The 27815-nt window shown below is 40.3% G+C and overlaps 2 protein-coding genes across 2 annotated transcripts in view; both read right to left on the bottom strand.

Annotated features, from left to right (window-relative positions):
- Positions 1-16361, bottom strand: part of RNF43 (ring finger protein 43) — a 66665-nt gene extending 50304 nt beyond the window's left edge. Inside the window, exon 1 of the mRNA XM_068655834.1 lies at positions 14253-16361. Within this exon, the coding sequence (XP_068511935.1) occupies positions 14253-14489 (237 nt within the window). The 5' untranslated portion in view covers positions 14490-16361. The remainder of the gene's footprint in view (positions 1-14252) is intronic.
- A 705-nt stretch (positions 16362-17066) lies between these two features.
- The window catches only part of HSF5 (heat shock transcription factor 5), a 30165-nt gene continuing 19416 nt past the window's right edge, over positions 17067-27815 (bottom strand). Inside the window, exons 5-6 of the mRNA XM_068656086.1 lie at positions 23893-24073; positions 17067-19361 (exon numbers count right to left, since the gene is read on the bottom strand). Of these exons, the coding sequence (XP_068512187.1) occupies positions 19294-19361; positions 23893-24073 (249 nt within the window). The 3' untranslated portion in view covers positions 17067-19293. The remainder of the gene's footprint in view (positions 19362-23892; positions 24074-27815) is intronic.

Here is a 27815-nt window from a genome sequence, read left to right as displayed (position 1 = left end):
GTGCAGGACGACCACTAAAGCATGTTGCCTTGTCTTGCAGTAGGTTTTCAGGGGAAGAAGGATTAGACAAATATCAACTATTACTTCAGATCACAGAACCAAGAATTCAAGAAACATGATGGCCTGCAGACAATAGAGCCAGAACTTCATCCAATGAAAAGGAATCAATCTTGCAAAACCCCTAGCTTCTGCAAGCTGTCCCTTCAGATATTATTCCACATTTTTTACTTGTAGTCTGTTGGCTAAAATGACTTTCTAACGCTGATATATTCAGCATCTGTGATAGCTGGGTTACCACCAGACATACTGGATTTCCTAGCTCCATGGCTTCCAACAGAAAAGATGGGACCTCAGAATACCTTGTTTTACATTACTTGAACATGAAGACCTTAAAGTAAAAGTGGTACAACTGGCAAGTGTTTGAAACTATTTTTGACTTCAACACAGTGACTGGTCTTTGTGGTGACCAAATGTTCTTGGATTACTGTGATTCACTCCCTAGGCAAGGAGAGAGGTATGGATGCCAACAGCTGTAAAACAAAACAAAACAAAACAAAACACCTTTCCTCTAAAATGTAGTGAGGCTTTTATTTCAGCCACAGGAATATTTGACTGTTATTGAGATATGGTTATTATAAAGGGAACCCCACAAGAGCATGTACACTACCTGAACACTCAGGTAGGTATTAAAGATGCAGGCTCTGTTGTCTACAGTATACACAAAGCACTGAGAACGTGAGGAGGGATGAACACGTTCAGTGCTGCCTACAGAGCTAGCTAGTGAGAAGTCTTCTGCTACATATCTTGTGACAGAGGTCCTTGAAAATGGCAGGAAGCTGCAAAATTAAACAGTGTACATCTGATTCTTGCTCCCTAGCACTGGCTGGGCTGATCATCTGTGCTCCAAAGCAGGGTAAGAAGGATGATATCAATGGGAGAAACAGGAGGATGAAGTAAGCCTTCCTGATGATATCCTGATATATACCCAGGATGATAGGAAGGCCAAAGTGCCAAGGGCATCAAATGAAGCTTAAAAGCACCACTTGAAAGCCATGTGTTGAGGCCACTTGCAACAATGGTTCCCAAGGAACTATATGGTACTTTTTGCAATATTTGATAGCTGATCCTTGTCTTCATTACTTCAATCTATTGAATGTATTAGAAAGCTCTAAAATATTACCAAGCACTCAGCTCCTGTGTGCTTTATAAATGTACAGGATGGCATGGCTACCATCACATATGTCTGCAGAACAATATTCATCAGCTTCTTCCACTGTGAAAATGCGCCAGGTATTCTTACCATCTGCTTCCTATCTTCTAATAATTATTTAGTCAGTATTCTCCTTCCAACCCTTAATTTCCTTAAAAGCCTTTAATGAGGGCATTTTGGAATTTCACATCAGCTGCCTTCCGGTTATTTTAAATATGAGTTTATTAATATAGGTAATAGTTCAACTATTTCATCCTCCACAACTGTTGGGTCAATACCACCTGATCCTGGTGACTGATAATGCTAATTTTGTCTATCTACATCATTATCTTATCTACAGACATTTCAGCCTGAGACAGATGAAAGAACAAATTTTTCATTTTTCTGATATCAATTTGGCTGCCCTGAGTGCATCTTTTATACTTCAATTTTGTATAGTTCCTACAGATTGTCTGGCAAACTTTCTGCTTCTGATGTGACTAAAGAGAATCTATTAATAATTATTCTATCCTTTGCAAAGTTTTTGTTCTTTGCAAAGAACAAATTCTAATTCTTTTCATTATGTTTTTAACATATTTTAGCTTGTTAGTATGTATGATCCCTTCTCTTTTTCTCATTTTACCACAATCTTTGCTTTTTCAGGATGCTTTCATGTACTTTCTTTTACCCTTATGCTTAGGTATGTAGGTCTGATGTTATCTTTTTTTTTTTTTAAAGTATTTCTTCAGAGGTACATTTGATCTTAACTCCTTCCTACTGTAGTGTCTTTCCATATCTTCAAATCCGCTGTGAGGATATAACTCTAAGTTGCCTTCTTACATTCTTTTTTAATAGGCTTACTCAATTTTATGTAGCCCCTCTTTCTGAATTAAAAAAGTTAAAACAGTGGAAGACTTTTTGGCTTCCCTCTCAATATCCTTGCAGGTAAAAAATACATTACCATCACCATCACAGAGCACCTTTCAAAAGATGATTTTTGAATGAAGTCCTGGAAAAGGCCATGGCAAGCATCGCTCCTCTCCTTGCTTTCCTGGCTAGCAGTTCCCTGAATGACAATGGCTGTAATTGAAGCTTCCCCTTACTGCTGCATTTCCTGCTCTTTGATCTTCCTCAGCCTACCAAAGTCAGTGCCATAGGCTGGCTGACTGCTCTACAGTGTCATGTGGATGCAAGATGGTCCATCTGGGTGTCTTCAGCAAAAGGAATCACAGAATCACAGAATTGAAGGGGTTGGAAGAGACCTTGAAAGATCATCGGATCCAACCCCCCTGCCAAAGCAGGTTCCTTAGAGCAGGTTGCCCAGGTAGGCATCCAGACAGGCCTTGAATATCTCCAGAGGAGACGCCACAACCTCCCTGGGCAGCCTGTTGCAGTGCTCTGTCATCCTCACCGTGAAGAAGTTCTTTCGCATGTTGGTGTGGAACTTCCTGTGCTCTATCTTGTGACCATTACTCCTTGTCCTGTCCCTGCAAACCACTGAAAAGAGGTTGGCCAAGTCCCTCTGTCTCCCACACCTCAGGTATTTATACACATTGATGAGATCCCCTCTCAGTCTTGTTTTCTCCAGGCTGAACAGACCCAGGTCTCTCACCCTTTCTTCATAGGGAAGATGCTCCAGGCCCCGTATCATCTTTGTGGCCCTCCGCTGGACTCTTTCCAGGAGATCCCTTTCTTTTTTGTACCGGGGAGCCCAGAATTGGATACAGTACTCCAAGTGAGGCTTGACCAGGGCAGAGGAGAGGGGGAGGATCACCTCCCTTGACTTGCTGGCCGTGCTCCTTTTTATGCACACCAGGATCCCGTTAGCCTTCTTGGCCACAAGGGCACAGTGCTGGCTCATGGTCAACCTGTCGTCCACCAGGACCCCAGGTCCTTCTCCTCAGAGCTCCTCTCCAGCAGGTCATCTCCCAGCCTGTACTGATACTTCGGGTTGTTCCTTCCCATGTGCAGAACTCTACACTTTTTCTTACTAAACCTCATTTGTTTTTTTTCCTGCCCATCTCTCCAGCCTGTCCAGGTCTCGCTGAATGGCAGCACAGCCTTCTGGTGTGTCAGCCACTCCTCCCAGCTTTGTGTCATCGGCGTACTTGCTGAGGGCAGACACTATTCGCTCATCAAGGTCATCGATGAAGATGTTGAACAAGACTGGACCCACCATCGACCCCTGGGGAATACCGCTAATCACAGGCCTCCAGCCAGACTCTGCTCCACCAATCACCACCCTCTGAGCTTGGCCAGTCAGCCAGTTCTCAACCCACCTTACTGTCCACTCCTCTATCCCACACTTTCTCAGCTTTGCTAGCAGGATGTCATAGGAGACAGTATTGATAGCCTTGCTAAAGTCAAGGTAGATGACATCTACTGCTCTCCCCTCATCTACCCAGCTGGTGATGCCATCATAGAAGGCAACGAGGTTGGTCCAGCATGACTTCCCCTTGGTGAATCCATGCTGACTACTCCTCATAACCTTCTTCTCTTCCAATTGCTTGGAGATGACATCCAGAACAAGCTGTTCCAACACCTTTTCAGGGACAGAGGTGAGACTGACTGGTCTGTAGTTTCCCAGATCCTCCTTCTTGCCCTTCCTGAAGACCAGAGTGACATTGGCTATGCTCCAGTCTTCAGGCACCTCTCCTGTTCTCCAGGACCTTTCAAAGATGATAGAGAGCAGTTCGGCGATCACCTCTGCCAACTCCCTTAGCACACGTGGATGCATACCATCAGGACCCATGGATTTGTGTGCGTTGAGCCCACTCAGACGCTCCCGAACCACTCCCTTGTCAACAAGGGGGGAGATCTCCACTTCCCAGACTCTTTCTCCTCCCTCCAGGGTCAAGGAGTTCCGGGGGGGAGTCCTTGAAGCAAAGACTGAAGCAAAGAAAGCATTCAGTATCTCCACCTTCTAAGCATCTCCTGTTACCAGGACACCCCTGTCGTTCAGCAAGGGACCCATATTATCCCTAGTCTTCCTTTTACTGTTTACATACTTAAAAAAACCCTTCTTATTATCTTTTATCTCTTTTGCAAGCCTCATCTCTAGGTGGGCTTTAGCCTTCCTTGTCACATCCCTGCAGGCCCTGACAACACTTCTATATGCCTCCCAAGTGGACGGGCCCTTTTTCCACATTTCTTAAACCTTCCTCTTCCTTTTGATCTTATCAATGAGCTCCCTGCTCATCCACGCAGGTTTCCTGCCCCCCTTCCTCAATTTCCTACTCTTAGGGATGCACCAATCCTGAGCTTGGAAAAAGTGCTGTAGCCCAGCTCTCACATGCACCCTTGCCTTCTAGCCCATGAGATACTCCCAAGCAGGTCCCAGAAGAGGTCAGAGTTGGCTCTCTGAAAGTCCAGGGTTGCAATCCTACTTTTAGCCTTACTTCTTCCACCAAGTTCCATCTTGAACTCCACCATCTCATGGTCACTGCATCCCAAGCTGCCCCCAACCTTCACAGGAAACTATGACTGGTTTTCTTAGGGAAGACTCAGCAGGAACCTTCCCCATGGGCATCCCCTAGTGTTTGGTTTATGGGGAAAGCAATCTCAAAACAGGCAGTCACAAGGAAGCAGGGGAGCATGAAAGCATGGGTTAGCAGTAACTCAAGCCATTACTAGGTGCAACAATCAGAAATGGTGTATGGTGTTTTCTCAAGCAAGAAGCCACAGAAATAATTTTGATAATCTTTTCTAACACAGGGCTTATAGGAGCTGTATGTTGCCCAGGGAAGGGGTGGCATCACCATCCCTTGGGATGTTTAAGGAAAGGTTGGACCTGGTGCTTAAGGACATGGTTTAGTGGGTGACATTGGTAGTACGGTGATGGTTGTACCCGATGATCTTGAAGATCTTTTCCAGCCTTAATGATTCTGTGATTCATACATCATCCAAACAAATTAGACTACAACTACCTGCACCTCTCATGAAGGTATACTTTGTACAAAATTTACAAATAACAGCTTTTGGTGCAGCAGTCTTCCTCATCAGAGACAAAACAGATGTCAAAAATACCCTGGAGGAGTCAGTTAAAAAAAATAACAACTGCAAAAGAGCAGATGATCACAAAGAAATGAAGAAACCAAACTGTCCCACATGACACCAGGCAACAGCAATTTTATGTACTGATGGTGATCAGGGAGAACACATACAGAAAAATAACAAAAAACATTGTTCTGACCAAAAAGTAGGATGAAAATGTAAGGGGCAAAGATAAAAGAAAATACTCCATAAAGCAGATGAGTAATTAAAAAAAAAAAAAAAAAGCTGTCTGAAACTATATGACCTGAGGTGGTTTTAAGCTTATATGAATAAGACCAATGAGACCAGATGAAAGAGGGAGTAACGGGGAGGACGGAGACAGAATTTTGTGGTGGTAGGGAAATATTTAGAAAAAATTATTTTCTAAATGATAGATAACATTTAGAAAATGTTATCATTTGGGGACATATGTGCACCCATAGCATGGAACAAAAGAATAACTAAGGTATAGCATGGCAAGAGGGAGCTCCTTCTTATCTCTTCAGGATCTTTGTGATGTTCCAATTATTTTGGTGTAAAATTGTCATGGTAAATAAAAGTTACTAAGATCATTTTGTAAGTAACATGATTCAACATAGAAGCAGTAGCAGAGATACATATGTTGCCCCTCCTGCGACTTTAAGACATAGTTCACTAGGGTTTCTGAGGCTGTATTTCTTCACTGGATGGTGGTCTAAAGAGAAACCTTATGACTAACTTGCTAAGCAGTAACTTCTGATTCAAATTGTGATCCAGGAAGTTACAGGAATTGCCACAGTGCACACTTTGTTATTTGACTTTCATATCCTTAAAGATTTTTGTTATATTTAAACATTCAGGAAACAATATTAACATTTTGCCTATGATCCTGAACAAAAACAAACAAATGAAAGAATCAATGTTCTTCATTCACTCCCTAGAATATCTTCTCAAGTTCTCCCTTCTGTTCTGCCATGTGGCAATCTCCCCAAATCCTTTTTTAGCCTGTGTCTTCACTGAAGCTACTCTGCTCTACTATTGAACTTCAAGGCATTTGGAAGGAAAATGGCTTCACGTCTGCAAGAGCACTAGAATGCTATTCATTTTTCATACCTGAACGCAATCTTTCTCTCCTAGTTCCTATAATGATGCAGAAGTATCCCTTCTGCAGGGATCCACAGGCCAACCAAAGCAAATCTACCTAGATGAACAAAGGTTCCATGGAACAGCAGTTGCTGAAGTGCTTTTGAAGCAGATAGCCTAAATTCTATTTTTTTCATGTATCCTTTGGCAAAACCATAGTAAATTTAATCCCTAAACTGCTTGATTTGCATTCTAAATTAACAGAGATCATAACGGAGCTTTGTACAAAAACTTTAATTTTTTTTTCACAGAGTTTATGGCCACAAAAAATAATTCAACTATGTAATCAGAATATCTGTATACGCCAATCCTTTACATTTATGCAACTGCCCTGACAGTGAGCAGAGTAATGCACATTAGATTAACCAAGATGATCACCGGAGACCTAATGACTGAACAAAAGAGAAATCAAGGGGCCACTAATGCCCTTAACTAGCCCCTTCAGGGCTAGGGAAGTGACAAGGTGACAAGCCATGTGGGCATCAAGCCAGAAGCTCCAAAGCATGAGATTACAATTCCTTAGAATCATGGGATCATTAAGGTTGGAAAAGACCTTCAAGATCACCTGGTTCAGCTATCACCCTACTACCAATGTCACCCACCAAACCACTGTCCTTAAGCGCCAGGTCCAAATGCAGGCTGAAAGTGTTATGGGCATATGAAAGGCAGTACAACACTTTATTTCTCGGATGACAGTGAAATACTGGAAAAACAGAGATGTTTTTTAAAAAAAATCACAGAACTCCAAGACAAGAGACCACCATGACCATCCAGGCCATTTATGCCTACTTCATACCCTTTCTTGTTGTCTGTATCTAATGCAATTTTAAGGACCTAGAATGGAGGGATAACCAAAATTTTGCCTGATGATTTGTTGTAACCTTTAATTTTACTTACCGTAAAGAACCTATCTATTTTATCTAAAAAAAATGAGGTAATCAATTGTGTAACACTGGTTATTTAATTTTAGTTTTCAGCTACTAGATCTGGCTATGTCTTTGCTAAGCTGCTCTCACCCTCTCCTTGTAGGCAATACTAATTATAAATGGATACATATATACTGCAGTTTTCATTTTGCACTTTGAAAAAGCTGAAAATAGTTGAGCTCCTTAAGCATTACGCTTTGTAGGTGGGATCATTTCTGTAGCTCTCCCTACAGTTTCTCTCAATACTTCCATATCCTTCTTAACACTTGGGTACCAGAAATAGGTAAAGCTCTCCAGAGAGACATTACTAACATGGTGTATAAAAGGAGAATCACTTTCATTACTTTCTTAGTATTTACTTTTTGATGCACACAAAGATAGCATTAAAACAGGAATGACAGCACAGGATTCCTCTCTTTTCATCACTTACAGGCACAGCTATTTTGAAAGTTGATTATTTAGGTAAAAAGATTGCACTGATATTATGTCTTGTGAAAAAAAAAAAAAAAAATAAATTCTGTACCAAGATGGACTTCAATTCATCTGTAGGGTTGCTTAATTTGACAAGAAAATGACCAATGAAGTATGTGACACCAAGAAGGATGCAAAGTAACAAAACCCAGGCTTTGTAGTTGCTTTTTGTGAGATAACAAGAGAAAACACCACAAATCTGAAAACAGAGCAACTACTTAAAAATACATATCTAAAACAACATATGCAATACATCAATACTTCAAGTCTAAAGGGACTGGATGCAACTATTGAACATAGAGCAGCTTGCACCCTACAGGAAAAAAAAAAAAAAAGGAACAAAACAACAAAAACAAAACCATACCAAACAACAACAACAAAAACATATAGCAGAAAAGCGAAAGAGATAAATACACACATGGTTCAGTATTTTACTGACATATGTACTTGTCTTTAGACATTTCACATCTACCTGTTTTAGAAATAAATTCCTAAACATGCCAAGAGATTATGACTTGTCTAAGAAAGAACCAGTGGTAAAATCTGAATGTTGACTGCTTGAGTGCGCTCTACAACCCCATACTCTGAGTTTCAGCTTACCACTCAGCTTTGTTTATAAACCAAAATGTCGTGTATTTGATTCTTGGCAACCCCTGCTACACAGATTTTATGATACTGAAGACAGTTGGACCTGAAGATCAAAGTTTTCCATTGTATTCATTTATTACTTTCTTTCTTTTAGGTTAAAACTTTCTTGTTTTCAGTTGGAATAAGACTTAGGGGGAAAGTCCACAGAAAGCTTTAATGCACTTTTGAGAGCTCTAAGCATAGAAAAACACAGAGATACAATTGTAGTATATTGTGTTATATATAAAAATGTAACACAATTTTTGTTTAAAATAAATTCTAATAAAACAGACCTCTCTTTGATCAAACAAAGTTTGTCTTACTTGGATAATTCTGAGAGCTTCCATTTAAAAAAAAATAATCATGAATTCACATGCAATTCAGTCTAGACTTTCATAATCTGCATGAAATGCCTACCAAACATATAGCTTTATGGAGGCACAGAAAAAAAAAAAAAAAAAAAAAGAATTTTTCCCTTTTAACCTCATCCCTCCTGCCAGCTTATCTTTGGGAAATGTCCACTTGCTCCTTGGAGCCATTCCAGGAAGGGTGTGTATGGCCAGGAGTCCTGTGCTGACTGTCACTGAGCCCTGTTGACACAGCCTTCTGACCATGCAGCATTGCTCTGCTGCTCTTGGTTTTATTTCTGCTCCTTATGCCTGCCCCATGTAAATACTTGAGCCTCCAGATTTATGCCCTCTTTAGTAATGAAAATCTTCAGCTCAGGATGGGTCTTTGCCTCCATGGGTCCCCTACGGGGACAAGGGCCAGCAACAGATGGTACACCAGGGAGTATCTGAGAAACATCCTTAGTGGCAGATTTCAGTTTTAAGCCCTTCAAACTCTTTCTTAAATGGAGAATAGATCAATTGCCTTTTAGTACAATCGCCTTTTTAATTCCTTTTGACATTTCCTAAGACTATTTTTACTTTCTTGAGTAGTATCTATGTTACCTTGAAAGATACTTCTTTTAAACTATAAGAGCCACTTGTTGCACTGTTTCACTTTGCTGCAATTCCCAGTTCTAAAGGTTGCTGTCAGAGTTCTACTTTCTGGTACTCAGACAATGAATTTTATTATACTGCAGTCAGTACAAGTGGCTCAATTATTGCTAGCTTTTGAGTTAGTTCTTGCACATTACTCAACACTAAGTCAAGAATATCTTTCTGTGTACTCTAGTACTGGCTGTTCCAAGAGGCAGAAATTACTTCTTTGAACTTACTCGTATTGTGCTATCTGACCAGTTTATTCACAGGTAATTTAAGTCCCCATTATCATTTGGTTAGACTTTCCCACTTCTTTGATCTCTGTCAACATTATGCACTCAACATCCTTTTGTTGATCCAGGAGCTGGTAGTATATAAAACTACTAATATATTTACTTTCTTACGGGTTGGGAGTGTAACCCTCTACAAGCATTTAAGTAGGTGATTATAATTCCCCAGCAGCGCTATGCATTGCAACACTGGAAACACTCAATTTCTGGGATGATCATGTTGAATTCACCATGCCAGTATGTAACTTCAAGGTAACTGCAATGGTTAATCGTCACTGCTGTTCAAAATGCACCATGCTTCTTTTCTGACTTCATCTATAAATGATAATCAGCTTTTTGATCGTGTATAACACCTAAAAAGCTTATGATTTAAGATCTTCTAATTCTCACTTGTTCTACCCTAACTAGAAGACTGACTTTAAAAACATTGTTTTTTAATAATTTATTTCTTTGGAGGGAGAGGAAAATAGGATAATCCTTGTTCTCAGCACTTAGGGAGTTTGTCCTGTGCTGTCAAGATTTTTTCTGCAGTCATAAACTAAAACAATGTGCTCAGTGGGTAAATGAAAGTTGACTTTCTCATGCAATCACCTAATTATGTAACTGCTAAGACTATACGGAAATGAAACAAAGTATTGTGAGACTTGTGATAAAGTAAGACTTCTACTACCTCATTTTTTTTTCCTGCATGTAGGCATGTAAAATGATTGACCATCGGTTTGCCTTCTCTGTACTAAAGACAGTAGTTAGAGTTTAGGTATCTCTTTTCAAATGTTATTGTTTGGGACTTTTTCAAACTTTTAATATTATTTCCAAAAATACTAGCACCAGAACTAAAGAGAAAACTCCATTAATGATCCTAGCCACACCATACCTACTAGCAGTACCATCCTTTCTCTTGTATACAAGACCGAGGTTATATATACTCAAATTTAAAAAAAAAAAAAAAGATGCTAATGCTGTTTTATTTATGTATGCTTGTATACCCACTTTTCTATAAAGCCTTTAATTAAGCGATGTGCTATTTCTCAAATAAAGTTTTTTTCTTCCACAGTATTCGATTTGTATGTGAACTCTGTTGTGACTCGAATTGGACTCCAAATCTTATATCTCCTTTTGTCAAGTTTCTAAAAATCTCTCTCCTTTTCTTTCCATGCATTTCCTTATTTTCCTATATATCTTCAGATTAACATCATGAACTCTCTCCAGTACCAAATAGAAACTGAGGCATTAGGTAAGAAGGAAAACAAGATTTATTCATCAGAAATAAACTAACAGAACAGCAAAATATCAAAAACAGAGGTTGTAGAAATTGCATTAGCAATCATATTGAAGGGAGCTGATCTGGCGAACAGCTACAGGAGTTGTGATTTGGAGGGCATGCTGAATCATTAGCTGCTGCTGGATTTCCATTTACCAGTAAGATCCAAATACATTCTTTACAGCCTACTTGTCTGAAAGGCTTGGTTCTTCCATTTTTAATACAGGGACTTTTTCTGACTTCCCCAGGAATTTTTTTCAGAAGTGCAGACTATTGCACGCAGTGAGCTCAACAAAGGTCTAAACCTCCAGCCATCTGGAAACTGCCAGCTAGTACACATGCTACTTCTCGCTTGTTAAGCAATAGTTAATGCTTAGAGCATGTAATATCTGAGCAAGCTTGTGCTCTGAACAGGCTTGAAGACGATTTCTGTAAGAAGTCTAAGGTGTTGGTTTTTTGACCTATAAAGTCTGAAGTGGCGCTGCCTACTTGAGAAATTCCTCTCCCTTTGCATCATCCGGCAGCAGCCCTGAGCCTCTGCAGCGCCAGAGGCAGTGCTGTTGGGTCCCTGCAGTGTTCCGACAGGCAAAAGGCAAAAATGAAAACCCAGACATTTCCCAGAGAACTGGCGATGAGGCAAAGGGGGACGAGTGGGAATTTGGCATTTGGGGTACTTGGGAGGTAAGAAAGATAGTTTTAAAGTCACTAAAGGATGCAGCACTATGGTCAAGGTTAGTTTCTGTAGATGATCCTGGAGAACAAGTCAGGAGGAAGAGAGAAGAAGGAAATATTATGGTATACATGTAAGTATGGTTGGTGAGACTCAATCACTGATATGCTAGATGTTCTATATAATTAGGAATGTATTTCCAAAATTATACTTACCAAAACAACATAAGAAACCTAGAAGTTAACTAGAACATTACTTGAACATAGACCTAATCCTGTAGCACTTACCCTTAAGCAACATCATTATCCTGCTGACCTAAGAGAGCATTATCTTGAAAGCAGGACTGGACCACGCATTCACCTTTCCCAAGCTAAACTCTTCAGTTTCTGTTCTCATGTGATGCGTATGAAGACTGGCTGCATCTTACTGACTCCGACACAGCCAGGAAGGCCAATCCAAAACCAACGTAAAACTAGACTTCTTAGTTCATTAATTGTAAAGATGCCTAAATTACATATAAAGAAGCAATTATGAAGGTAGGTGTGAACAGGCTGAAGTTTATTTACCTAAAGAGTTCCAATGACATCAAAGTTAAGCACATGGCCTGTAACGTTTTTGCAAGACTGGGATGTTGGCAACTACATGTAAAATGAGATTTTCCAATAGAGCATAATTCAGATGTATTTAACACCTGACTGTTTAAATGCAAACTAAAAATAGTTCTTCCTACTAATTTCTTACTCGTTTTCTACCTTAGCAGTTATGGCTCCATTTCCCATTTGGTCTCAAGTTTTGACTTTCCAAAGTCAAGAACCCACTGAAGGCTCAGGACCCAAATACTGACATGACATTTAATATCACAAGTTTCATTATGCAGTGGCATAATTAGAAACTATGCTGTAGGATACACAGGGTGCTGGATGAGGTGGACTCGAGCTTTCCTCGAGCTTTCCTGTGCCTAGCACCATGCAAACATCCTGCTGCAGCAGGTAGTTTGACCCCCCCCTAGTCCCAACATCACGCACTAATCCTGAAACCAGATCCGGATGTGCAAACCCTTCAAAACAGCACCGGAATTCAGAGAGATACAGAATAGGAACAATCACCTGTGCAAATCTAGCTGCAGGACCACGGCCTAAAATCATATACAATGCAGGTCCATGTCTGTTTACACAAACCGAGAAGATTAGATTAGTGTTTCTGTAACCCTCTCCATTTTGAGGATGATTTTTAAAGAATGAAGTTTTGTAAACCCTACACTATTCATGGCTTAGTATTCAAAATGCCTTATTTGTTTGCACTGCAGGGTGGGCTTCAATGACTGCACATGACACAAAAAATCATGGTTTGAATCACTGCATTCAGTTAAAAACATTCAAACATCATACAGAAGAGGTTATCACCTTTTCATTTCAAAAAGGTCCATACTCTATACTTTGTGCTCAGTTGCAACACCACTGTAGTTTTTGTAAGAAATAAATATTGACTTTCCTGGACATTGCCTCACGACAGAACAGGACCTTGAGTACATTTGACTAAGATATTTTTTACCCTGGTAATATAACTTTATAACATAGCTTTCATTCCAGTTATCCGATTAGTTGAAAAGGCTTTGCAAACAGGATCTATAAACGTCACAAATTATCTATTTTAATTTTCAGCCATGTGACTCTATTTTAAAGCTGGCTCAACCGCATTTCTTTTCTTTTAAGACTACAAAAAACTTTTGATTTTAACTTAAATTTACAGGTTACAGCCTTAATTAAGATTCAGGTTGCAACATACCACATTTGCAAAGTCAAGCCTGAAAATAGCCATGCAAAAATTAGGTTCAATATTAACATAGGTGATTTTGTCGTTCTTGGTTTTCAAGAATAAAGCACCTGATGAGCAAATTGCCAACAGAAAAGAGAATACACAAAGTCTCAGAAACTGATCTCAAAGCACATTGTAAACAGGAGATCAGCCTGTTCACTGAACAGCACAGCCCTCAGTAGCATCTGTGTCTCACAGTGAGATGTTCAGATGCTCTCCTTTCTTAGAAGAGGTCAGAAGTCAACATGAATTTCACTTACTAACATACATGGTGGTGGCACTGTACAGGAATCACTGGATGGGTAAAATGCAGCTTCCAGTTACAGGTGGTACTACAGGCAAGACTACAGCTGGAAGGGTCAGTAATTCTGGGGGACAACACCTGTACGTGTGTTTTAGCTGTAACAGAACCCTAGCTATTAGCAGAAGTGTGCACAGATTTCAGAAAGAAAAATAATCATGTTTTCTGTTAGATGTTTAGTGTCCCAGCATGTGACTCAACACAGTCAGCTTTATACCATCTATTAAGATATGCAATAATCTTCCTGGGATCGATTGACCATATCCAAAATTAACATTAATACCAGCACAACTACAGATGGTAGCAGAATGAAGAGGCAACCACTTAGCACTTCTGCCTCAAAACACTGTGCAGGGTTGAAGAGCAGCAGCACAAAGAAACAAAACAGGTGGACAGCTCACATGAAAAATACCTCGTTGCTCAGGTTATAAACGTGTAGTCGGGAAATACAGCCAAATGCTTCATGCTGGAAGTTGGAGCAGCAAGGAGAAAAAGGGGGGCAAAGATACAAAGAGTGGGATCGTGAGATTGGCAGGGCTGGATAAAACAGAGCTGCTCTTACCTGAAGCAGTTTTCCTTCGGCTGGAGTAACCTCAGCGACGTTTGCGAACTCTCCCTCCAGTATGATCGGCTCCACTTTCAGGGGGATCACCCTAATGATCGCCTTCTGTGCCGCTGACCTCTCAGACTCGACTGCCGCTGCCAGCGCCAGCCCTGTATGGCCAAGTCCTACCTGCAGGGTAGCCATGAGCAGCCAAGGCCAGAGGACAGCCAGCTGCAGCTGGGGGCCACCACTCATGCTACCAGCTGCAGCAGCTCGCTCCGGCCACACATACCGCTCCGAACGCGTCCTCGCCCTGCCAGCAGCTTCCAACAGCGGGTGCAGGGCGTGCAGTGCTGGCTCCTGGGGCACGAGAAAATGGGGAGAGAGGGGCTCAGGTACCAGCCACTGCTAGCACTGCTCACTGTGTGGCCCTCCTGCTTCTCGCCATCATCGCTTCCCTTCCTTGGTGCCACGTGCTCAGAGGCTGCTCGGAGCTGAAAAGCATACTTTAAACCAGGAAAAAAAAAAAAAAAAAAAAAAAAAAAAAACAACCACTGAAGTTATGAGTCCCTCCTCTAGAAGACAGATCCAGAAAGATCAGTGAAAGAGAATGAGCAGGTCGCAAGGACAGGTTCAGTTCAGACACAGAGGAATCTCCCGCAGCATTAAGAACTCGTCAGGTCTGCAGAGAGGAGGCACACACAGGGAGGTTCCTCCATGGACGCAACGTCCTGGTGTCTCCTTCCCAAGAGTAAGGAAGATTGCCAGGTTCAAAACATCCATCTCACATACGCTTGATAGACACATCTTCTTGCCAGCAAGGCATCTCTTCCACAATATATGCTCATGCTCTTAAAGTTGGATGTTGTCTACAGTTACTGGTATCCTTCTTAAAAATTATGCAGGAGGTATTTCTTGCATATTTGGTAAAAACAAAAGTTTGTTACTATATTGTTCCCTTCCAAATCAAATCAATCCCTTCCATCCTTCCTGTGCCAGAAATGCTTCATTCAGGCTTACATATCAGTTCTAGTTTTCTCCTAACAATCCAGGCTTGGTCTGACTTTCGGTGCAATTCCCAAGGATAATTATTGACGTACGAAGCTTCTCTTCATAGTTTCAAGTTCCCAGGAGATTTTAAGAAGGCCCCAAAACATGCTAAAAGTTTAGACACGAAGCAAAGCAGGTATCAAGCAAAAAGTTACCGCATATCTTGTTTCCTTCACACTATGGGTTCTGGTATGATCACTTCCAAGAAGATCCCAACTAAAGGCCCCACAAATTAAAAAAAACAACAACAACATAAAATTCCATGGTCTTTCCCAAAGTCACATGAAACGTGTCGAGGAGTCTTCATAACTAGGAGAGTTTACACAGGGGTTATGTGCAACTAAAAAGTGATCACTCCGCTGTGAAGAGAAGAAGTGATTAAAAAAAAAAAAAATCTGCAAACCTGTTAGGCAGCACGCCTGCTGCAACCCGCAGGGGCTGGGACAGATGGAAATGCTTCTACAAATCCCAGAAAAAGTTACTTCCAGTAGCTTAAGGAAACCATGTGCGTCTGACGACGTTTGGTTCGGGTCTTCTTGCTCCTTTTTAGAAACGCAATCTGTCCTTAAAAGTAAGGAACGTTCGAAAAAGAAGTCACGGAAGACAAGCCGCCTCACGCACATGCAGCAGGCAGGTAGGTGCGAGTGGCGCTCCACAGCCCGACGGAGAATCCAGCGAGATCAAAGGGAGAAAATTACCGCAGACAGAAAGCTCCCGGGGCAGGCATGGCTGCAAGTGAAGTGTCCGCATGCAACCCGCAGCCTCGGGAAAGAAGCCGGCCCCCTGTCGGGAGCACTCCCGCGGAGTACCCGGGGCTCCCTCGCCGCGCAGCCCGTGCGGGCACCGGCTCTATGCGCGGCGCAGGGCGGCAGCCGAGGCACGGGCAGCGCGGCCGCGGCGAGCCCCGCGGGGCTGCTCGACCATGGCCGGGGGCGGCCGGATCCCGCGGCGGGCGCGGAGCCGCCTTCCTGCCGCAGCAGCGCCCGTGGGCGAGCGCCGGGCGCGGGAGGGCTGCGAGGCGGCCGCGGCTCCCGGCTCGCGGCTCCTACCTGCTGGCACAAAGTGAGGGTGGAGCAGCGCCGAGCGCCCGCCCCGGCCCCGGCCCCGGCCCCGCTCCCGGGCGCCCCCTCCCGCCCCGCCGGCCCGGCCCCGCCGGGCTCCCCGCGTTTCCCCCGGCCTTCCCCACGCTGCCGCCCATCGAGAGGCAGCAGTAGCCCTTTTCTGGCTGCTGCTTGCTGCGAGGCTTCAGGTCAGGCTGATGTCAGAGGTCTGGAATTCAACTGTTATTCTCCTCTGACATCACCGAGAGGTGAATAATGCTGCAGGTCAGACCTATAACCTCAAAGTAAGGTTGCAACTGGAAATTTGTGAACGGGCGCACGATGGAGTGGTGCTCAAGGAGGGCACTCAGAAACAAACGTGAAAACAATGCCCTGCCTGCAGAAGGCGTATGATCCAGGCAGGAGTTCGGAGAGTCACTTGTCATTGTTCCTGGTGCTCAGGAAAAAGCACCTTCAAGAAAGTGGAGATTAATGAACATTTTTGTTGTTGTTACGTGTACAACTAAACTAATCCCTAGAGTAACTCCTTGAAAGTAGAAGGTTACACAAAGAAGAATTGCTCCACTTTTAAAAATAAAGAGTGTGGTTGCAGGGGTAATGGTTGTATGGTGAAAAAAGTGGCAGGAGGAACTGCTGAAACATGAAGGACTTTTTCCAACGATGATAATACATCATTTGTAAATCAAAAGAAAGAAAATATAGGTGCAATATTTCAGTTTGAAAGTTTAATTTATTGCAGATTGGTGCAACCATGCTGTCTGAGCAGGATGATAAAAGAACATCCACAAGGTAAACAAAATTGCATTGAGTTCCCATTAACAAGAATATAGTTAAAAACAAGGTCTTACTACAGAAGTTACTTTTTATTATTTACTGACTGAACTAGATCCACATTAAGGTGCTGAAGCGCTAGACCTTCAGTCTAGAGGGCCACCTGAGACTCCTGAGGCCTTGTGCAGCAATATACTAATTTCCTAAGCTAGCGAGTGCCCTTTCTCCTGGGCTCTCTCCCTACGTCAGGGTGAGCTGATTAAGAATGAAGAGAGCTTACATCCATGTGTGTTCTGAAAGCGATGTACATCAGGAGAGCCAGCTCCAAAGCCTTTCTGAATCAGCATATTAAAAAATTGTAATATGAAAGTTTTCGTAATTTGCCTTTAAAACAACAGAGCATTATCTAAGACCCTGAGATTCCCCTATCTTAAATCTCCAAAAGTGTCAAATCTTTTGGTTGGCAAGCAGGAATAAGAAAGGTAAACTGTTCCCTTTGTAGTGTATGTGAATTAAAGAGGTAGCAGCTCCAGTTTGATAAGCCAAAATCCTTCTAAGTGCATCTCCTTACCCCTTGGTCTGTGAGGGCTAGTCTGCTGCTGTCAAACCCCATTACTATTGATGGCACCAGCTCCTACAGGACACAGACCATCCACAATTTCCACAGCATATTATGCAACAGTCTCGAGCCATGTCAGCTATAGGGCATGAAAGCAAATTTAGGTGATGAGCTCCAGCAATGTTATTGAAAAACTTTTCCTTTTAACTACCCAAATACTCTCATTCATATACAAATGGTTTCCATATACTTTCATTTAAGAAGTAGGACTTGAACATAACCACCTAACCCTTCACTATTCATGTCAACTGAAATTGTACTGCACATATATCCTGTAACATACAATACAGGATAACAAATCTGAGGACAACCAGGATGGTAACACTCCCACTAGCCTTGACCTAAAAGCATCCTCAGATTGCATTTGTCTAGTTTGGACTGCTGGTGAATAATCAAAGGCTTTGCCCCGGTTCATTCTACCACTCGATGTTCACTTAGGACATCCTACCACAGCTAGAAGCTACATAAAGTGCTGGAGGGTATAGCTGAGACAGTCCTGATAAATTTTTTCTTTCTTGTGTGAAAGGACTGGCTCTAATTAATTTTAAAAGAAGCATGAACACAGATGACACAATTAAATCTATGTTTTAGGTGCTCTTTCACATGTATTTCCCTAACATAAATATACACTGTGCCCACTTTATCCCTTAAACAGTATATTAACACAAATGCATAGCTATTAAAAACTTTAAATCTACTATCAATATAAATAGAATCAGATTTAATATGTTACAATGTATTTAAGACCTACTTAAAATAAAGTACTAAAACAACAGATAACTTACCATTACATATATTATGAGAATCAAAAAGAAATTATTAAAACAGGACAATTCTCCATAAATGTAAAAGATCAGCAGCTGTCATGTGTAACAGATACCCACCAGAAGGAACACACTTGTTACTGAAACAGAGCGTTGGTTTAGGAAAGAAGAGCATTTCCTGGTTAATCACTCAGAAAATTAGCTCATCTTTCCCATAGCTGCTCTCCTGAAATCCCTGACCCATTCAGACCTAGAATCTTGTGACTTTCCTGTGCTTTTGTTTCATACACAATTCCCATTAAAGAGCCACAGTATGACTTCAAGCAAAGACGGTGAGAGCACCAAACAGCATATGTGCCGAGTACACTGTAGCTTCCAACAATGTTAAATAAAAAGATTCCAAATACAGCACTAAAAACAACTTGCTTCCCAGTAAGAAAGTTTTGGAAAAAGCTTTTAAGGCTGTTCCTGTTTACAGGAAATCCAGATTTTCCATATCTAAAAAAAATGAGCAGCTAAGTATTTACTTCATATTAAATATTCTGACCACTAGACACTTTATAACTTGTCGGGTAGAAAATGTAATGGAAGAGGTGTAAAAAAGCATGGAGTGACTAACACCTCACAAAGTTAGAATGAAATTAAAAAAAAAATAGTCTTTTTTTTTTTTTTTTTTAAATAAACAGTTGAAATGATCCAAAGTGCCTGTTGTGTGCAAGACATTGCCTCTGGAGTCTGACAAGAGAACCCAGCTGGCAGCTGCTGCACATTTTCACATACTTGTCACCCACTTCTCACTCTCTTATTTCTTCCTTTGGAAAGTGCCCCTGCTTGCAAGCTACGTCTACCAGCAGATGGAGATCTAGGAAGAAAAGGGAATACTGAGTAAATATCAGTCCTTGTATGTGTCACTAAACAGCATACATAGCAATTGTAATCATCATTGTAATCAATATCAGGTAATATAGAAAATGGCCTGAAAGGCAGATCATAACTTCAGAATTTGATGTCTACTGTTCAAGAATAGGAATTATTCAAATTTTGCAAAATTTTAAATGTAAGACCAAAAAAAAAAAAAAAGCAATTTGTGCTCCTATTCTTCAAGGTATATTTCTGTATGCATTCACTGCCATGGGTACCAACTGCCAAAAGCTAATTACTGTAAAACCTTAGCAGTGTCTACAGAAATGGCCATTCAGCTCGTGATACATAACTTCATTTATGCAAAAACGCACAATATCCTCAAAGTATACCATAGCTGGTGCCAATATGCATTGTCATAGACAGGACAGGCAGACTTTTTTAAAAAAATACCTTGATCTAGAGCAAAATGGAGATAGTTGTAATGTATAACCAGACCAAAAAGGTAAAATGTAGCATCTTGCAGGTCAAGGAAGTGAACAAGTACCCTGATAGAGTCACAACAGTAGTACTACCACTGCAAATATCACCCCTGTGAACTTCAAACCCTTGACAGAAACATTCACATCTTAGAACAAGGGCTGGCATCCTTTTCCTTTTTCCATACTGCAAAATACCTGCTGAAAAGACAGCAGTTCTGCACTTTCTGACATAGACCTCCTGCCAAAGCAGACTGTTGGGAATAAATCTAGAAAAGGCATTGGGATGGAGAAATGAGGAGGCTAGTAACAATGCAACTCTCAATTGTGTAAATACAAGAGATAGCATCTAACATCCACTCATACAAAACAGCAGACTGCCAGGACACCTGAGAGTCCTTCACTGAATGGATAATTAAATAAAGGTAACAGCAACTGAGCTAGAGAAAGAACCTGCAGCTCAAACTTTTGAGAGCAATTTCACTTTGGGTTTCCAATACAGGACACATTGAGAGTCATGGGCCAAGCCTGTCTCTGCACTAACCCTTAACACTTTTTTAGAGGATTTCACCATGTACTACTAGGAATGTTATCTGAACAGTAAAGTGTTTTTTGTCTGGAAGGTGCAACAAATAATTCAAATGAACATTCACACATACAATTGCATGGAAAACCTTGCCTGAATGAAGATTTGACCTTAGCAATTGCATCAATAAATCTAAATAACCTTGCAGTGAATGAGAAGGAATGCATAATGACACAACTGTAGTGGCAAGGGACTGGGTGATAAATGTCTAGGGTACCTTGCAGCATAATGACAGATTCATCTGAGCCAGTGGCATCTCAGTATTATGGCTGTATTCCTGTTGCAAAAAAAATAATAAAATAAAATAAAATAAAATAAAATAAAATAAAATAAAATAAAATAAAATAAAATAAAATAAAATAAAATAAAATAAAATAAAAGGAAGTTGCCAGATTATTTGAAGAAAAGGATCAGATGACTGTCAAAAACAAACAAACAAACAAACAAAAAACAGCCATTGAGGAAGAAAGCTTTTTCCTTAATGTATCAGAATGCTTAAATCCAGAAGGATCAAATTCTACCTGTGCCATTCTGAGATCTCTCCTGTTGGAATCTGGTCCTTCTTATGTACTGTCTTAGAAGAGAAAACACAAAACACAGATACTAGCTCCAGTATAGCTATATTCACTAGATGAGCATACCAGTGGAATACAATGCACAGGAGATGGGGAAGGACACAAGAATTTACAGAGTTCCTAGCCATCATTCATGAAGTCCAAAAGGACACCTGTTGCAGGTATGGATGCTGCTGACAAATTTATTCTGAAAAAAAAAATTATAGATGAGCTGAACTAGAAAGTAGTTGATAAAAAGATTAATCATCAGCACTTTCAAAACTACATCCTAAGAAAGATCCTGGAGCTGAAAGAGCTTGCGGCTGAAAACAGCAGTCTCTCAAAGGTGTGAGCTATCCTTCAGCTCAACATGATAAACAAACATGCCAGAAACTAGACTGCCATACCCACCATCTCTCAAAAAAACGAGTAGGAAAGGAACAGGTGAAACAGCCCATTCAGACTCTTTCAGAAGGATGTTCTGTTGCAGCTTCTGATTCTCTGTGGGAGGACTCACAAGCATCTCTCCTGTTGTTAACAGAGGAGATGGGGTCCCTCTGTCAGACTGTGAGGTGCAAAGACAATTAGCACTTGAGGAGTAAGGATATAATGAAAGCAAACATATTGAAAACAAAAGTTTTCAAACAAAAGAAGAAGAGGGTTCTTCACCCATTGTGTAATTAACCTGTGTTAACTATATTAATTTGCACAGAATGGTAGAAGTTCGCAAGACTTCAAAAAGTGACTAGAAAATTTGATGGAAGAAAAGTTCACTGTGGCTTGTACTTAATAGTACCAAAATGCCAGTTTTTTTGTTTGTGTTTGCTTTTGAGACAGGACACTAGACTAGGGAGACCCTTCATCTTGACCCTGTTTGACAGGATGGTTTTAAAACTGTTAAATTAGAATTCAAATGAGAAAGCTGGTTAAGTACACTAGAAAGCAGATACCTATTTCATTTATCTATGGCGATGCAAAGATGAGCTGGCATCTACGGAAGGAAATTCTGAGAATTGTGTTTTAGTGAGAAAACTGTCTCTCTTGCTCAGAATGACTATAAAAGGCAAAGAAATCTGGTCCAATTCTTCAAAGGAGAGCAATGACTTCTTCAAAAGGGACAGTTTGATTTGTGACCTTGGTTTTGGCCCAGAGTTGCTCCCAGTCACAGGAGTGACTCTTCCTTCCATCCTCATTGCAGTGGCATTTTGTACTCCATTATGTGGGCTCTCACTGTGTGATATCTAGAACTTGGTGTCACCAACAAAGACACTGCATAACAAAGACAAGTGAATCGTGTCCTAAGCCTAATGAAATAGATGGAACAACAGTCTTTTCTATCCTAGAACATACATCAAAGTGTAGGCTCAGGAAACACACAAATCGGTGCCCAAAGGAAAAGAGGAAAAAGGACAGGACTCAATTGCACTCAGACGATACATTGTGAAGAAATATCTAGAATTTGTCGTCATGTACCTTTCCAGATCTGAAAAGTTAGGGAAGAAGTTGTGTCCAGAGATGCATAGAGGAAAGGAGGTATTGACAAACAAACATGTAGTCAGAGCAACAGATGTCTGCTTATAATTAAATGTATATTCTCCAGCCTTACATTTAAAAAGCAGGAGGTGGACTATGCAGCTTCAAGGCTTGTATCATGTGACAAATTTATTTTGGGTCAGCTTGACCCTGATTGTATTTGGTTCAGGTGTGTTCTCTCTATCCTTTACATGTATGTCACCTCTAGAAGGTACAGCAGTGGAAATGAAGACCTGGATGACTATCATGTTTCCCAAAGAATAACTATGCTAATTATTGTTAATTAGCAAAGCAGTGTTTCATTTCTGTATAACAGAAATGCTTTCCAGAACATTCCTGTAACTTTATGACTGTTAAGTAAATTTGTTACTGTTGAGTAAAATTTACTTAATAACAAAAATTAAGTAAAGATACAAAAACCTGTAGATACAAAACCTGAGAAGTGTACTAATTGTCTATGGTATCAGGAAGTAACTGAATGAGAGCTTTCAATTCCACATTTTTAAACAAAAGCCTGTATTCTTTCAAGATGACCCTTAAAAAAATGCAAAAAAAAACCAGCTTTCTAATAAAATGACTTTATTCCTCACTTAAACATTTGAAACTGATGGGCATATGAGCTGAATTATTAACTAGCTTCATTAAGTGGTACCTAGAAACTACCCTTTGAAGTGTGCAACAGCTCTTCAAACTATACAATCAGTTCTTCGATGATCAGCTGTGAGGGAAATAGTTTCTTACAAGATTTGCATGTCACACCAAATTTTCCTCTAGAATGGATCTAAAGTACTCTTATGTCCTCAGACACATTTAGGTTTTCCATTAGTTAGTAGATTTCATGAACTGTTTGGCCTCAGATGGTCTACTACTTGTTTTTCTCATGTATTTCAGCATACACATCAGCAATCTGGTACCAAATTTTTAGTGATTGGGGCAAAAAGTTTGGATTTCTATACTTACTTCATAAGTTTGGTGGGCTTTTTGTTTGTTTGTTTTTCCTGCTACTCCAATAGTCACTTTATTACTTTATCCTTCTTTCATGACACTGTTACTCTCCAGCACATCTATGGTAATATCTCAATATTACAACATCCAGGTTTCTTACACAACCCCCAGAACATCAGATTTTATTTACTCATGTAATTTATACCCATTTCCACATATGAGTAGAAAATGCAAGCATAACTCAAGAAGTATACCAGCAAGTACACTAAGAGGTTGTACAAGTGTAGTATTTTGACTGAAGGTACAATGAAATACACTGCAGACAAGAACTAACCTGTTCCGATTTCCCCTTTCTGCGATGGTTAGTTTTGTAGCAGCTGTTTTTGTAATCTCTAAAAAAAAAATATATATATATAAATTGGGCTCTCTTCTTACCAGGGGACTTGCTCTTCTGTGTAGTGTTTCTTCTCTCTCTGCTCCTAGGATGTGCAGATGAAACTGCAGATTTGTTCACAGGCCCAGTTCCTGAAGTGAGCAATCCCATCTCTTCCAAAGACACCGCTGTCTCTGATGTATTGGATTGACATTTAGCTTTTGTTTTGCTTTCAGGTGAGTACTAAACAAACAAACAAAAAAGACCACTTAATATTTTCTTGTAATCACTGCAAGGAACAAAATATTAAGTATTTTTCTCTACTCCAAAAAGACATCTAACAATTGTTGAACAGTGTCTATATGGATTATGTAACTGTCAGTTAAAAACACTTGTTAAGGTTGACAAGTTGAAGCTCAAGCTCTTACAAAATGTAATATTAAGCAAAACAAGAAATCAGAAAATCAGAATATACAGAGTAAGAGTACATGTACTCATGGTCTCAGCTTTGCCCTCAGTCATCATAGTAGGTATGAGAAGTAAGCAGAAAAAATCCAGGTACACTCATTGTTTTTGACACCTGCATGACAGATTTACTTCAGACAACGTGACAGAGATGGGTAATGCAAAACCACACATGTAAGCAGCGCATTTCTGGTTGGAAATCTTACCCCACCCCATCAAATTGTTAAGACATTACAGTATAATGTTGTTGCTTGCTTTTTGGAGCCCTCTGCTGCTGCTCCACGTGTATTTTGCAAGCAACCATTCACTGAACTTGAATAGTTCTCTAATGATATGGCAAAATCTGTAGGTTAAAAAGGGAAACAAACAAACAAACAAGTTATGTTTCTGTCCCAGTAAGGAAGTAAAGGCCCAAAATTAAGCACTTGGGCTTTACCTTTAGACAGAAAGATGTTCTCACTGTCACATGTTCTAGAGTATTAATCTCTTCTGCAAATATCCTATCGACCAACATCTTAAAGATTAATGATTGTTCAGAGTCTGCAATGTTTTCGTCCATAAAGGAAAAGAAAGCTTTTGAAAACTGGTATGTGTGAGTATGTAGAGGGCAAAATGTCATTGCATTTGGTAATAAGGTATCAATAATTCCAGAAATCTCTATCTCCCCCTTGAGTCTGTATTGCTCAGTATTAAATATATAAAAGGCAGTGTGTATGCATATTAATAGAAATGCATATACATTCTATGTCGAAGCTTTATTATAATTTTCAAAAAGGCCCGTGCAACTACAGAAGCTGAAAACTAGTGGGAGAGATAGTTCCTCCCAGCAAGCCTCCTGGACTTGCTAGTCACTCAGTCACTTTACTGTAACATTTGTTCTTTAAAATCTGTTGTCTATATGCATTACATTAGTAGGATTAATTAGTTAATATGAAAACCATTTGGATAGATATACTTTTTTGTCCAACATCAGAACCACAGCTCCTTCCCAAGTGTAAAAGCAAAGAGAAGGAAGGAGGTCAATAGTTCATTACCTTCACTAGCTAGAATCCTGATTTCTCAAGACTAACTCTTACAAACAGGGAAAGAGAGCAGGTCAGAGTAGATACAGGTTGCACATTTTGGAACATCAGCAATGGTGTGATGAGACTTTTCGTCACATGATGATTTAAACCTTTCCATTCCTGGTGACTTTTACATAATAACTTTAATTCTAGAAATATGAGTATGCAGCCTTAACCTAGTGAAAGGTTATCCTTCTTAAGCAAGCATCCTAATTTGCATGCTCCCTAGAAACAATTCTACAAATTTATTATTAAAAAAAAAAAAAGGAATAGATACAGTACAATCTGAAAAGCAAGCTCTTATCAGCGGATTTAGAAATCAAACTACATTAATAAGAAAGAAAAAAAAAGCATACTAAAATTTATTGAGATAACCATTATAAAGAAATGATTACTATTTGCTAAAAGGAGTCCAGAACCTCTGACAGAATAGCAGGTTTGCTGCGAAGGACCTGGGGATGCTGTAGTACCCAGTAAGGCATACAGCATGTTGGGCTGCATGAGGATAAACATGATCAGTAAATTGGGAATTTAATTTCCCTGACTGGTAAATCTCTACTTGCAATGCTGTGTCCACCAGCAACATCGCTGTTGTAGGTACGGAAATGAAGAGCAGAGAGGGATACTGTGCACTGTTCCTTCCAGATTCCTTTTTACTACTGTGCTTATAGGATCTTACCCACCAACTCTTTTAGTAATCTTATATAGAACAGGCAATAATAAGATTTTAATTCTAATAGCATCAACCTAACACACACAAATCTGGTTCCAAAACTCTATTTATTTATTTATTTATTTAAGTGAACATGCTTCTGATTATGGTTTTACCACATCTGTGGAAAGACTCTTCACTCAAGCCTAGTACTTGTGCAGCTTTGTCCTGAATGCTGTTTGGCAGAGAATCAAACAAACTACCAAAGCGGACAGATGTGAAAGTTTTGCCTTTTCATTTTATTGAAAAAATGCCAAACCATTCACAAAAAACCTGCTATGTCTCACTGGTTACATGACTCCTGTACCCAGCTGGAACCATGATGAGAAGCTAAATTACTAAAATTAGCAGCTCAGTCTCACATGAATGGGGTTTGCTGGATTAACCAACAAAGTAAGCAAGAGCTTCAGCCGTCAGACATGTATACAGCTAAGGAGAGTGAACAAAATAGGAGGAAAATTCCCCTTGAACTGGTATTACAGAAGTGTTGTATTTCCACTTTAAGAAGAAAATAATAATAATACATATATATATTTATTATGAGTAAGAGTGGATTAAAATATGCCCATTTATGGCCAAAATCAAAACAAGGACAGGAATTCACTGAGGCTAAGATGACAGTGCTGAATGTGAACTGTGAACATGCTTAGACTTTTTTTATGCAAAGAACTGCTCTTTAATTTGTTATCTTTTAAGCTGGAAGCAGAATAAGGCAGGTTTCTACCAAATTGTTAGTTCTTTGAAGAGGACCATTTGAGGCTCACTAGCTGTCACAAAACCAATTAAGTGATAAGAAACATCGTGGAAGAAATAGAGAACAAAATAGTGAACACCTTCGTGTCACTATAGAATTCCATAGTTTTCCTAGGAAGCACCACGTGAAGCTTGTAACAGCCAAGCTCAAAACAAACAGAAGGAAGTTTTTTGTGCAATAGATTGTGAGCAAAGAATCTCTTTGGTCAAAGGATACCACATGCTACAGTTTACGTGGTTTCAAGGGCTGACTTCAGTCAATGGAAGAGAAATCTAAGATTTAGTATGCTGTATCAACCCTAATCCTTGAGTTGAAAATATTTGGAAAGTATAAGGAGGAATGTCCTGTTCTATTTGCATGCCTTCTTCTTTCTCTTCTCTAAGCATCCGATTACAGCTATTGCCTTGCGACTTGACACTGTGCAAGTCGGACCTTTGATCTGACCCAGCAGAGTTGTTTTGATGTTCTTATATTAACACTGGAGGAATTTGTTCCTCCTCTGCTGCTACACAGAGGAATAAAACAGTCTTCTCTACATGGGCAGTATTTTACCATAAGCTTGCCTTGAATTAAATGGTACTGAGCTACTGAAAGCCTTGGAAGGCTTCCAGATTCAGGAATAAAGAAGACAACAAATTATGTAGGAGCCTGATGGAAGTACAAGCATAGAAACCTTCCCTGGAGACTTCTGCACCTGCCATGATCCCGGGCCCTGGAAATACTGCTGGACAAGAGGCAACCTTGCCCCTTTTGAGGATGGGGAGACTAGTAAGAGAAAGAATATTTTTAAGAAAAAGACAGAATCTGTCAAACCAGAGGCCTAATAGTCCACAAATTCCTCTTCAACACAAAATAACCCCCAGTTATTTATCCAGTTAAATTCCAGGGAACTAGACCAGGACCAGCATCGTGATTCTCACCCATTACACACATTAAGGGGGCCTCAAAACCAAAGCACCTTCCCCCCTCCACACAACTCTGTGGCTCACA

This window comes from Anas acuta, chromosome 19 (assembly GCF_963932015.1).
Source record: "Anas acuta chromosome 19, bAnaAcu1.1, whole genome shotgun sequence".
In the NCBI taxonomy this organism is placed as follows: Eukaryota; Metazoa; Chordata; class Aves; order Anseriformes; family Anatidae; genus Anas; species Anas acuta.
This window is presented reverse-complemented; position numbering and strand designations above follow the sequence as displayed.